Genomic DNA, 14,011 nt, shown 5'->3' with positions numbered 1-14,011 from the left:
TAAACTGCGACCATCCAGATACATGTATTGATGTTGGCCTCGTGGGGACCGGTCCCATGTATGGTGAAACAACTCGCCCACATCAAACTACCACTCCATCAAACTACCACATACCAAGGTTAATCCATCAAACATATATGGTCAATACATGATCATTAGACCAAGGACCTTCTGCTACTCTCCACAACATAACCACCCATCTCTACTAAAGATTGGAAGTTATTGAGAATGTCAGAATCACCCCTCAATCCTGGAGTCCCTACTTCAATACATAACACAACATAACAACCATAAGAATTTTCCTATGGAGTCCTTTTCACATCATACTTAATCCACACTTTCCATTTCATTTGAATATCACCACACATATAACACATACTAAATCCATACATACATCCATGCTTACCATCCATAAAACATTCATAAATTCCACACAAGTAATTCAATTATATAAACCAACTCAACCAAACAATGAATCAAAAGAAGAGGAAACCTAAAGAAGAACTTGAAATAGGGCGCCCAACGACAATATACTGATGCCTAGTGAACAACTATTCTTGCCCAATGAGCTAAGCCCTCGTCCAGTGAATTAAAAAAGAAAAACAAACAAGACTTGTAGAGGAAAGTGGCTATCAACGCCCCAGAATACCACTCAACACCAGAAACTATTAGCTCACTGACTTAGACAGCGCTTAGCGTCCAGAAATACCATTCAACCTTATCCCAATACTGCTCAGTCCTATACTAGTACGGCTCAGCCCTATATCAGAAAAATCAACGACTTCCTTTCTACCAATTGGGGAACCAGAGACTTATTCAAATGACCAAATTAGTATCCTTAACTCAATGAAGAGTTATAAAATAGGTTTTTATGTAAAATTCAACATTAATTCGCTCAATTGATTCAGAATCCCCACTTCTCCAATTCAAAACCAAACCAAACAAGATAAGCACAATTTAACATCACCTGCATTAACAACCCAATAACTCATATAGCAAATTTCACCTATTTCAAATTATATTTTAATGAACTAAAAGACTAAACAAGTCTTGAAAGGCCTAAAAACAAACCCCAAACATCAGGTTTCTTCCCAAAACCAATCCTCTAGAATTTCACCTATGAAAACCCCCAAATTAGACCCAAAAGCTAGCTAAGACTCTCATATTTCACTACATCAAGATTTAACAGAAAATTTCAATTAATTATAACTTCAATTACATCAGCTCAAGTGACCAACACAAGTAACAACCAACAAGAACTCACAGCAAGGCTTTTTCAATATCAAATACACACATTTAGATTCAAGTTCAAGCAACTATACCACAACACAACACAACATAATCTCAACAAGCTCAATATTTTTAATCAAACTCAAGCATACCAACTCAGATTATCAAAACTTTAAAACAATAGAAAAAAGAAATTTAACTTCTCTTACCTAAGAGATGACTAAACCACTTTAGAGAGCCTAAAACAGCCACAAATGCATAAGAACTCTTATATGCTCCTACGAACTACAAAATCACGATCAGGGTACATCGTTAGGACCATTGATCAACACAGATTGAAATTGAAGACTATGCAACCACAAATGGTACGCATGCAAAGGAGAAGAAAACATACTAAGGAAAAAGAGCATAAATCAACTTACTCTTTTGTAGAAATTATTCAGTTAGACTTGAAGATTTTGCCGCAAGAATCACTCAAGTGATTTCCAATCTTCAAACAGAGGAACAAGAGACGAGAACTCTTAGAAAGAAGTCAGAAAACTCTAGAAAAGTAGTTTTTAGAGAAATTGTGTGTTTTAAAATAATGAAACTTGTTCATAACAAGACTATTTATATTAAAACTCTTTATTAATATAATTGAGTCTCACTGTTTTTAAACCATTACCTCTTATAAAATGTCATTTCTGGAGTTTTATATTCTTTACTCTTTGCATTTTATTTATTGAAGGAGATAAATCTTAACAAAACACTACACAAGAATAAAGAAAATTTTGTGGTGGATTTGAATTTTGTTTCTTTCAAAGAAAATAAGTTTAATGGACCTTCCAAATGGCATAGTTGGAGGGATAGTGAAATTGATTTTGTACAAATTATAAGGTGTATTTTTAATTGCTATACTAGAGGTAGAAGAGGTTGACAAGGAATATCACAACAACCCATTTGCAATGCTAACATGTAGAGGAGACAAAGAGTGAGGTGTGAAGTAGAGAAAAGTGGTGGTGGTGTGAGAGAGAGTAAAAAAACTAAAAGAGTTAAAAACAACTCAAAAAAGAAAAATTAAGATAGCACACATGGTTACTATCCAAAAACTTTTAATACCACGGACTAATTTAATAGAAGGAACATTAAATCATTTTAAATAAAATGAAGACTGAGTTAAGAAAGAAAAATTATATATCTTATTACATTAATAATATAACCGATTAATGTTAATGTAAAGCTGAAAAGTTGTTTTGTTCTCTATATTAATTGATCAATTCCGGAGATAATCAATTAACTTAGTAAATCTAAAACGTTGCTTTTGTCTCTATATTAATTGATTAAATTACTTACATAATCAATTAATATGGACAGTTCTCTCTTTTTTTCTTTAAAAAGATGTATCATTTCTTTTTTTAAATAAGTTCTTTTCATATTATAAAAACTCATGAGAATGTGGAGATAATATTTTTAGCGATTAACAATTGCAAAATTCTTTGTTCATCAAAGAAAGAGTAAGATCAAGTATTATTGAAAACTCTTATAATGTGAAATTGTAATACCTTCACAAACTAGGTTACTTCTTTCTTGTGTTTTTTTATGTAATTCTTTCTTTTGTATTCTTTCCACCTTGTTGGTGATATTGTTTGTAAATCTGGAAGGTTTTTCAAATTCTTTGTATATCTAGAATGTAAGTTATATACCTGTAATTTTAACTCTTAATATTATTAATGAAAATCTAGCTAAAATTGTTAGATAATTAGATATAGATTCATGTAGAATCGAATCACTGTAAAAAGTATTTGTGTTGTGCCGTTTTTTTTTTGAATTTTTTTTATCTTGATAATTGTTAAGATACCTTAATTGAGTATCATTTATATATCTTGTTAATTAATTAAAGAAATTTTTTGAAACTGTTTTAAAAAATAAAAAGAACCAAATTTTAGAAATGAACCGATTCAACCCCTCTTCATTCTCCTTATTTTATGAATATTTATAAAATCTATTTTTAACATAATTTAATAGAAGGAACATTGAATCTTTATAAATAAAATGAAGAATAAATTAAGAACAAAAAGTATTATATAATCACATTGAATAAATTTCATAAATATTAAAGAACAAAATACTAATTAAACCTTCATAAATAAATTTTATGACTTAGTGTTAAATTGATTCCAAAAACATTTAGTCTTTAAATATTAAAATTATATAAAAATAGTATATGTACTAAAACTTTTTTTTTCTATCTTAAAAATAAATTATCACCTATTTGCACTTATAAAAATAAAATAAATTGATTATTTATCTGAAGAAAATATTTAATTCCCCAAAACAATTATGTATTTCCCTGTGCATTTGACATTTCTTAAAACAAGTGTACATTTCTTAAGGAGGAGGAGGACTGAGATTGACGACACCTCAAACTTAACACAACTCTGTTTTAGCACTTCCGGAAGATCATGGCCGAGTGTTTTGTCTTTGATATTACTGAATCGTTGCTAAGCAAGCTAGCTTCTTATGTTTACGAAGAAGCTTCTCGAGCCTATGGTGTGTATGACGATCTTCAAGGGATCAAAGACACCTTATCAATAGTTAAAGGTGTGCTGTTAGATGCTGAGGAGAAGAAGGAACAAAGTCATGGCTTGCGGGAATGGCTCAGGCAGATTCGAAACGTCTGCTTCGATGCTTCGATGTGTTAGATGGACTTGACTGCCAAAACCTGAGAAAGCAAGTTCTCAAAGCTTCAGGCAACACTAGGATGAAGGTAGACCACTTCTTTTCTTCATCTAATTCTCTTGTCTTTCGCTTTAGGATGGCTCATCAAATAAAACATGTTAGGCGTAGATTGGATAAGATAGCAGCTGATGGGAACAAGTTTGGTCTTGAGAGAATTGATGTTGACAACAGACTTGTCCAAAGGAGAGAAATGACTTATTCCCATGTTGATGCTTCGGGGGTGATTGGAAGGGAGAGTGATAGGGAAGAAATTATCAAGCTTTTGATGCAACCTCACCCTAATGGTGATGGTTATGGAGATCAAAGTGTTTGTGTTATTCCCATAGTGGGTATTGGAGGGTTGGGAAAGACCACACTTGCAAAGTTGGTGTTCAATGATAACAGAATAGATGATCTTTTCCAGTTGAAGATGTGGGTGTGTATCTCTGATGACTTTGACATAAGACAGATACTTATTAAAATCATCAACTCTGCTTATGCTTCAGCTCCAACTATTGCTCATGCTCACCGAGAAAACATCAAAAACTTTGATATTGAGCAGCTACAAAGTCGTCTTAGACACAGGCTTTCTGGTCAGAAATATTTGCTAGTCTTGGATGACGTATGGAATGATAATCGTGCAAAATGGACACAGTTGAAAGATTTAATTAAAGTGGGTGCAGTAGGAAGCAAAATCTTGGTGACAACACGTAGTAACTCTATTGCTTCAATGATGGGCACTGTTCCCTCGTACGTTTTGGAAGGTCTTTCACTGGAGAATTGTTATGCTCTGTTTAACAAATGGGCATTTAAGGAAGGCGAAGAAAAAAAATATTCAAATCTAGTAGAGATTGGAAAAGAAATTGTGAAAAAATGTAGAGGGGTGCCACTTGTTGTAAAATATTATTATTTTATTGCAATTGAAAGTTGTGCAATGTTAATATTTTATTAACAACAGTCAAATCTTTAAATGCATGAAACGGTCAAATTTTATGGGTTGAAACAGTCAACTTATCTGTTTTAATTTATTTAATTTATTTTATTCTTTCTTAGCTCTATAAATAAAGAGTACTTTCCCATTCCAAATGAACTGAGTCTTTCTTATTCTCTTCTCTTCCTAGTTTCATTTTTATTTCTCTTCTACAAATTATCTTGGGTATAAACTCTATTAAAGTAGAGTTTCTTGCTCTGTTGTATCCTGGGGGACTTGCGCAACACAATGCGGATAAGTCCTTAAGGACAGTGATTTACACGCCTCAGGAAATTGCAGTATGAGATTTTGTAAGCACTTTTTACTACAATCTTAAGGACTTATGTTTTAATCTCTTACTTTCAAAAGAAAAAAAAAAGGTACGAGAAACTTATCTTTACTTTATTGTTTTATTGTATGATGAATTTGGAGATATGTTTGATTTTCTTTCAAAGCATGAAAAATTTATTTTTAATATTTTATTTGATTATGTGATGAATGTTGATATATTCTTATATTGTTATTTTTCAATTAATTATTTGGATGATTATTAAAAGTTTGAATGCTTAAAATCCATGGTTGGATATTTGTGATATGATAAAGTGGTTATAATTTTGGTAAGTTTAGTACGTTCGAAATCATCAATATTAGTTACCATTTTTGTTGGGTTTATGATTCTGTTATACATGGCATTGATTCCTTTTATTTCATGTATAATTTTTTTTTTAATATTAAAGAGAGAAACGGTTGTTTAGTGACAGCCGCAGGCAATGGAGTGAACCTTAAATTACAGTGGAGAGAGAAGATTTTTCCATTGAATTATAATTAGGAATAAAGTAAGAATTAGGGTTTTTCTTTTAATATTAATTAAATTATTTTTGGGGGTTGTTTGAATAATTGGTGATAATTTTAATATTGTCTGTAATCAACAAAAAAAAATTAAATTGTTCGAGGATCATGGGTAAATGTGGTGGCAGTGAGATTAAGGAACAATTTATGCTTAAAGTATTCTGGAAAAAAAAAATAATAAATAGGAACCCTAATTTTTTATCCCCTTTTCCCAGTCTCGCAATTTTTTTTCTCTCTCGCGCACCAACCCTTAAGTGCCCTCCACCTTTCCTTTTTGCGAAACTCCACCTTTCCATTTCCTTGTTCTGGACTCGCGAAGGCGCAAATTTTGGTGTGCACTGAGGTTGATTCTCAGGGTTCTTCGTCGCGCCACCCAGGGAGGGTTTTCTTCTCCTCTTTCGCCATGGTTCGAGCTCGTAAAGCAGGGAAGCTTCATTCCCTTTTCTCTTTGTCTCACGCTGAACCAAGAACTCAAGCAATGGGAGTTGCGGCGTGCACGGGAAAGTTCTTTCCCTTACTCTTATGGGTTCAAGGCTCGAATCAAAATAGGGAACTTCCCTCTCTTCTTCTCTGATTCCAGCGATTTCTCTTTGGGAGTGGAGATCAGGTTTGGTGGCTCAGGCGCGGTGTTTCCGCGACGTGTGGGTTCGCTCTCTGGCGTCTCTGTGGCGGCGAAGGTCTCTGCTTGTTGGCATTCTCGTGGTGGAGCATGGCGTTCACGTTAGGGTTTCGATTCGGGGATTTTGAGGTTTCTAATTTTGTGATTTTGGGTTGAGTCACGAGGAAGGAGACTACTGCGTTTTGGGGATTTCTGATCTTGTTCAAGAATTTTCTTTTAGGTGTTTTATTCTTGTTTTTCAATTTGCATTTTGAGAAGTTCCATTCTTGTTTCCCAGTTTACTTTTTGAGTGTCAAAATTCTGGTGTGGGAAATCTTGTGCTCTTGATCTAGTCGCGTTTCATTTGGAGATTTTTGGGACTTTCTATTCTTGTTTTTCGATCTTGAGATGTGGGGGTTGTTCTGACCTTCGTTTTGGATTCTCACGGTGGTTGCGATGGCGGTGACAACCGTTTCGTGGTGGTTGTCAGCGGAGTTACTCTTTTTTGACCGTGAGATTTGTCGTGGTGGCTCCGACATCGTCGGACTGTGTTTGGTCAGTTTGGACCTATTTGGGCTGCAGGCCAGAGTTTGACCCGGTGTCTGTGATTAGTTCAGTTTGAACTACTTAAACTGCAAACCCAAACTTCGGACTATTTCTCGGCCAGTTGGGTGCAGGTCGGAGAACTCATAATATTGTTTTAATTAATAATAATCAATTGTAAATGAAAAATAGAATTAAGTAATTATTGAAATTAATTAATGAAATTAAATTATAAAGAGAGATGAAAGTATTAATTTATAATTATAATTATGGGAACAAAGTTATTACTATTTATTTAGTAATTAATTGGAAATCAAATTAATTTATTGAAAGAGAAATTAATTTGATTTAAAAAGGAAGTTGATGGGATTTTAATTAATTGAGAATTTGATTTTAATGATGATTATGATCTATTATTTTGGAATGACATTTATTTATTGTTGGTTATCTATTGATTGAGTAGAACCTATTGAGCATATTTTATTTTTAGAATGAGACTTTAGATAACTATAATGTCAGATAGAGAATGAGAATGAAATTGTTGTTAGAAATAAAATATTTCTAAGATTTTAGGTCTTAGAATCATAAGAAAGAGAGATAGTATATTATTATCCCAAGAACAATATATTAAGAAACTTCTTAAGAAGTTTGAGTTTTATGACCTGACACAAATGAGTTCTTCTTTTATGATGCTAGTTCTAAATTAGTGAAAAATAAAAGACAGTCATTATCTCAGTCTCAGTATGCCCATATGATTGGGAGCTTACTGCACTTGGTGAGCTTTTATATACTTGATATTGCTTATGCAGTAGGTACACTGAGTAGGTACACTGAGTAGGTATACTCAATATCCAAATCAGGAAAATTGGGATGCACTTGCTAGGCTTATGAGATACTTAAGAGGTTAAATGGATTATGCCATTAAATATCGTGGATTTCCCCTTGTACTAGAAGGGTACAATGATGATAACTGAATCTATGATTCAGATGAGACAAAATCCACTAATGGTTATGTATTCACACTTGGGGGTGGTGCGATTACATGGAGATCAGCCAGGCAAACAATTATTGTAAGATCAACAATGAATTTGAGATTGTTGCTCTTGAGATGACTGATAATGAGGCTGAGTGGTTGAAAAACTTCTTAGCGAACATTCCATTAGGAATGAAACCAACCCTGTCGGTATCGATACACCGTGATTGCCAATCGGCAATAGCTATAGCTAAAATCAAGAGTTTGGTGAAACAGCCACTAAAGAGTGGAACTGTTTCTATTGATTATGTGAAGTCAGAATGGAATCTAGCAGATCCTCTGACAAAACCCTGGGAAGACAAATGTTATTAGAAACATCGAGGGAATGGGACTTAAGCCACTTGCAAACAAACAAGTGATGGTAACCCAACCTTTGTGATTGGAGATCCCATGAACAAGGTTCATATGGGTAAAAACAAGTCACTTGTTAGTTCTGATAGCACTAAATTGATTTTAATCAATTTTGTCCCTTCCTATGGTGTGTGAAAGTGCTAGAGACTGCATTATTGAGAGGTTAAACTTTGTCATTAAAATTCTATGTGGTGAAAGAATTTTAGCTTAAACAAAGTTTTTAATGATTTTTATATCCCTTATGGGTGGTGTATGATTTGCAGCATACACTTGATGAAATCACCTATATGAGTGTCGAGTGAGGCCGCTTGCATGAGATCTTGGCATGATCTCTGGAGCACTCATGAATACCGGGCACGCGCATGGCCTATTTAGCGCAACACAGCGATAACAGCAAGAATTGTGGGGTTGTATTGTGATTGATAAACCTCTAACACACGTCAAGTGTCTTTGGTTCATATAGCTTGCTACACCAAATATACTATGTGTTAAGTTTCTTGATCTAAGACTGGTTCATATAGCTTGCTATACCAGCTCTGATGCATTACATTCTGAGACCCAGGATAAAAAGTTTCTTTTCTTTTCTTTCAACTTTCTCTTGTAATAAGTGGGGGATTGTTGTAAAATATTATTATTTTATTGCAATTGAAAGTTGTGCAACGTTAATATTTTATTAACAACAGTCAAATCTTTAAGTGCATGAAACGGTCAAATTTTATGGGTTGAAACAGTCAACTTATCTGTTTTAATTTATTTTATTTATTTATTTTATTCTTTCCTAGCTCTATAAATAGAGAGTACTTTCCCATTCCAAATGAACTGAGTCTTTCTCATTCTCTTCTCTTCCTAGCTTCATTTTTATTTCTCTTCTACAAATTATCTTGGGTATAAACTCTATTAAAGTAGAGTTTCTTGCTAGTTCTGTGATCCTCGAATACTTTCGAGAAGTTCCTGTTGTATCCTGGGGGACTTGCGCAACACAATGCGGATAAGTCCTTAAGGACAGTGATTTACACGCCTCAGGAAATTGCAGTATGAGATTTTGTAAGCACTTTTTACTACACCACTAGCCGTGCGAACTTTAGGAAGTTCTCTGTTCTTAAATTTTAATTTAGAAAGGTGGGAATTTGTAAGAGACCATGGCATTTGGAACTTAAAACAAGAAAAAGATGACATTTTACCTGCTCTTAAGTTGAGCTATGACCAAATGCCTTCCTATTTGAGGCACTGTTTTGCTTTCTTTTCTCTTTACCCAAAAGATTATGGCTTTACTGGTGTTGAAGTTTTTAATCTTTGGATGTCACTTGGGTTACTTCGATCTGAGGTTGGAAGTCAAAAGCTAGAGAATGCTGCAAGACTATATATAGACGAGTTACATTCGAGATCATTTCTTGAGGATTTTGAGGACTTTGGCAAACTTTACTGTTACAAAGTGCATGATTTGGTACATGATCTTGCCCAGTATGTTGCAAAAGAAGAGATTCTTGTGGTAGACTCAGGCACCAGGAATATACCTGAGCAAGTAAGGCATTTATCAGTTGTTGAAAATGATTCACTTAGGGATTCTTTGTTTCCCAAGTCCAGTAGATTGAGAACTATATTATTTCCGACAGATGGAGTTGGTGTTGACAGTGTAGCTCTTTTGGATGTATGGATAGCAAGATACAAATTCTTGCGTATTTTAGATTTAAGTGATTCCTCTTTTGAGACATTTCCCAATTCAATTGCTAAACTGGAGCATCTGCGAGCACTCAGTCTTGAAAATAACCGAAGGATAAAAAGACTTCCTCAATCCATATGCAAACTCCAAAATTTGCAAGCTTTGACTTTGAGAGGATGTGTGGAGCTTGAAACATTGCCTAAAGGATTCGGGATGTTAATCAGCCTTCGAAAATTGTTTATCACCACAAAACAGTCTATTCTGTCAGAGGATGAATTTGCAAGCTTGATCAATCTTAATATTTTGAGTTTTGAATTTTGTGACAATTTGATGTTTCTGTTCCGAGGGGCACAACAACTCAAATCCCTTGAAGTTTTGCTTGTTCAATCATGTAGGCGTCTAGAGTCCTTTCCATTTCATATTCTCCCTAAACTGGAGGTTCTGTTTGTCATAAGGTGTGAGATGCTAAATCTGTCCTTGAACTGTGAAAACCCCATCGAGAGATTGAGGATGAAGTTTCTGCATATTGAGGAATGTCCAAGGCAACAGACATTGCCTCAATGGATTCAAGGAGCTGCAGAAACTTTGCAGACGTTGTTAATTTCAAATTTGTATAGTCTTGAGATGCTTCCTGAGTGGCTTACAGCAATGACTCATCTTAAGATGCTCCATATTGTTAACTGTCCTCAGCTGTTGTATCTCCCGAGTGACATGCATCGCCTCAGTGCCCTTGAACATTTGACCATAGATGGTTGTTCTGAATTGTGTCGAAAATGTGAACCACAATCTGGTGAGTACTGGTCTTTCATTGCTCACATCAAACACCTTTCCATTGGAGAAACAAGAGAAGGGAAACTCCTCTTCCAAATGCAGAAGAAGATTCGATTGAAATTGCAGGATTTGCAGAATTAAGATCATGTTTAGAGACAACAAAACAGTATGGAGGAAGAGAAATTAACTGTTTACTATCCCCTTAAACGATATCCCAAGTTCAAGTCTTGTGGAAGAAAAAACATGGTTGGTAGGAAATATTCCACTAAAAGTCACCAACTAGGTTCTCCAATGGAGATTATTCCTCTATGGAACTGGTGGATACTTTACACCAATGACTTTATAAAATAATACTTCATATTTGTAAAAGCCGTTATTAGTAGGTATTTTAATTTCAATATATTTGTGAAAGAAAACATTATTGTATTTAAATTCCCCTTATGACAGATATCAGCAGCACAGAGACCTCAACCCTTAGGTGCAACTGTAAGCTATCCACTACTTTGAGCTAAATCCATTTCCTTTTGATTTTTAAATTTCATCTCTCAATATCTTTTATTCTTAATCAGTTTTTCTGCATCTCCTTTGTGATGCTTTGGTTTAGTTAATTATCATCAGCCTCTCTCCCAACTACATAAATAAAAACCAGCTCTGCTTCTGAACTACATATTTATGAATTGCATTACATTGACATTCAGACCAATTTTCTATAACTAATTCAGAATTCATCCATTTTAGTTCCGCTGCTCATCATGCACAGTCTGCTGAATTAATGCTATTCCATGGCCGATCCATTCAGACGCGTTCCATACATTACAAAGGATAGGGATTCAGGTTTACTGTTGTAATAATTTCATAAGGTTAACAATTTAAAAAACCAACCGTTCCAAACACCCAGAATTTATAGGGGTACAGCACAATTTCTATTTTTATTATGTGTATGTGTTTTAGTCAGAGCTGTGAGATAAGGGTGGTAATGAATTCAATTTTTTAAAATCCACATTTGAGATTAATAGATTGGATTTATAATTTAGATCTATTCTTATTAGATTTGGTTTTTTCCAATCCAATTTAAATTTGAATATAGATTCATCTAAATTGAATATTTTTTTTTAATTAGATCAAATATCAATCTATAGTAATAGAACGGGTCAATTTGACTCGACTTAAACTCACGTTACTTCGTCGACTTAGGTCAGATTTATTTGACTTAATTTGGGTTTGGGTCATCCCACTTCAACATTAGCCAAAGTTGAGTTCTAGGCCGATTTGTGTCGATCTGTGATCTAGACTGAGTCAACCTATAGCCTGAGTCGACACAAGTTGACCTTTGATTTGGATTGACTAATCTCAACCTTTGACTCACTTGACTCAATCTTTGGTTAGGTGAGACTCAACACAACCTTTGACTCGAGGTTGACTCAACTCAACTTTCAAGCTGACTCAGTTCAACCTCTGACCAGGGTCAACTTGGCTCTCTCTAGCTTTGGCTTATTCAACTTCACCTTCGATTCAGGCTAACTTGGCTCGAACTTGTGACCTAGACCCACTCAGTTAGACCATTAATTTGGATTCACTCGACTTGACCTTTGACTTAGAGTTAACATGACTCGATCTTTGGTTCGGAGTTGACACGACTTGACCTATGGCTTGGAGCTAACTTGGCTCTATCTTTGGTCTAGGCTGGAATTACTCAACCTTTGGCCCCAACTGACATGACATAACCTTCAGCCCCAATCAATTCGAGTTGACCTCTGCTCACAAGACAAATCTCCTCGACCTATAGTCCAGGCTAACTCAGTTCGACTTGAGGTCCAAGCTAACTCATGATTGACTTTTAGCTCAAATTATTTCAAGTCAACCTTCGACCTGAACTGACTCGACTCAACCTTTAACATAGGTCGACTCGATCTAACCTTTGACTTGGCTCGACTTAGTTTAAATTTTGGTCCCAATTACTCAACTTGATTATTTGCCATAATTCGAGTCAACTCAACTACACTATGAACAAACTTAACTCTACTTAAATTGACTTGACTTAACTTCCAACCTATACTAAAACTTTGAAACAGCTCAACTTTGCTAGACCTTAGACTTGGATGGACTTAGACACGCCTTAGTTTTGGATTTTCAAAATTGAAAAATAATCAAATATAAATCTGATTCAAATCCAATTTTAGTTAAGTTGATTGAATTTAAAATCCAAAATATGATTTGGATTTGGAATAACTGAATTTTGATTGCCTTAAAATAATATTAATTTAAATTTTTATAGATTGGATTTTACAATTTGGATTTTTTTTATCCACCCTTGTTACTAGAGCACGTGTTACGCAATTCTACTTTTCTCTCCTCTAACCAAAATTTGTTGATTCTTTTTATTATTATATTGATATGATTATCTTAAATAGCAATCCCTTTAGATTAATGGTTCTTATTCCATTCTTAATTAATATTTAGTAGCGAATTAGACATTGCGTAGTACGGGGCAGTTTCTCCCACCACCTCCGTTTATTTCATTCTGTACTACCATATAAATAAACTTTTCATTTTTTTCTCTTTTCAGGTTGTGCAATCGAAAAGTTAAAAATGCATTCTAAGTTATACAATCTGAAAAAAAAAATTCTTAAAGAAAATGACTTTCAAATTACACAGATACAATTCAAAAAAAGTAATATAGAAACTCTTTTTATATGGGGTACAAGAAGAAACTGCCTTGTTTGGTTATGGTAACCACCAAAGGGTCTTACATTTTCGATCCATTATGAGTATGCAACGTCCTAATTTTAATTTGAGACAAGATTACGAGGTTCGAAAAATATTAATCAATACACAACTTCCTAATTTTTGTTGGGTTTTAAAATATGAGATACAAAAAGAATGAAAGAAAAACTGATTTCTTTTATTAAACATAAACACTAAATATTTATACTACATAACGCATTTTAAAATAAATATCTGTTAAACTAATTAATTAAATAATACATAAAATCTTTCTTAAAAAAGATAAAAATATATTTTTATTTAACTGATTTGACTATTTCAATCACGTAATGTTTCCAGTCACAACATTCCAACAATTGTTTGTGAGATCTACAAAATATCTCCTATTATACAACCTCTCAATCTTAAATATTGGCAAAGGGTGGACATGGCAAAGCAAAAAATTGTACCTGAGCATATGCAATGATAAATACTACCAAAATATTTTAATAAATAATAAGTGTATGATTGTGGAGTGGGTACATATATCATAATATCTATAAGAATCTAGAAAATTGTTTAAGGGTAGAAGTGTTATAACCAAAA

The 14,011-nt window shown here is 33.9% G+C and overlaps 1 protein-coding gene across 1 annotated transcript; it reads left to right on the top strand.

The window, feature by feature from the left end:
• The first annotated feature begins 3,569 nt into the window (after positions 1-3,569).
• On the top strand, positions 3,570-11,129 carry LOC108327551 (putative disease resistance protein RGA3). The gene is given in 4 exon segments (XM_017561242.2): positions 3,570-3,897; positions 3,900-4,819; position 5,745; positions 9,342-11,129. Coding segments are annotated over 4 exon segments (2,649 nt in total). The 5' UTR covers positions 3,570-3,671; the 3' UTR covers positions 10,844-11,129.
• Positions 11,130-14,011: the final 2,882 nt, after the last annotated feature.

This window comes from Vigna angularis, chromosome 2 (genome assembly GCF_016808095.1).
Source record: "Vigna angularis cultivar LongXiaoDou No.4 chromosome 2, ASM1680809v1, whole genome shotgun sequence".
In the NCBI taxonomy this organism is placed as follows: Eukaryota; Viridiplantae; Streptophyta; class Magnoliopsida; order Fabales; family Fabaceae; genus Vigna; species Vigna angularis.
Note: the sequence above shows the minus strand (reverse complement) of the source record. Positions and strands in the feature narration are given on the sequence as shown.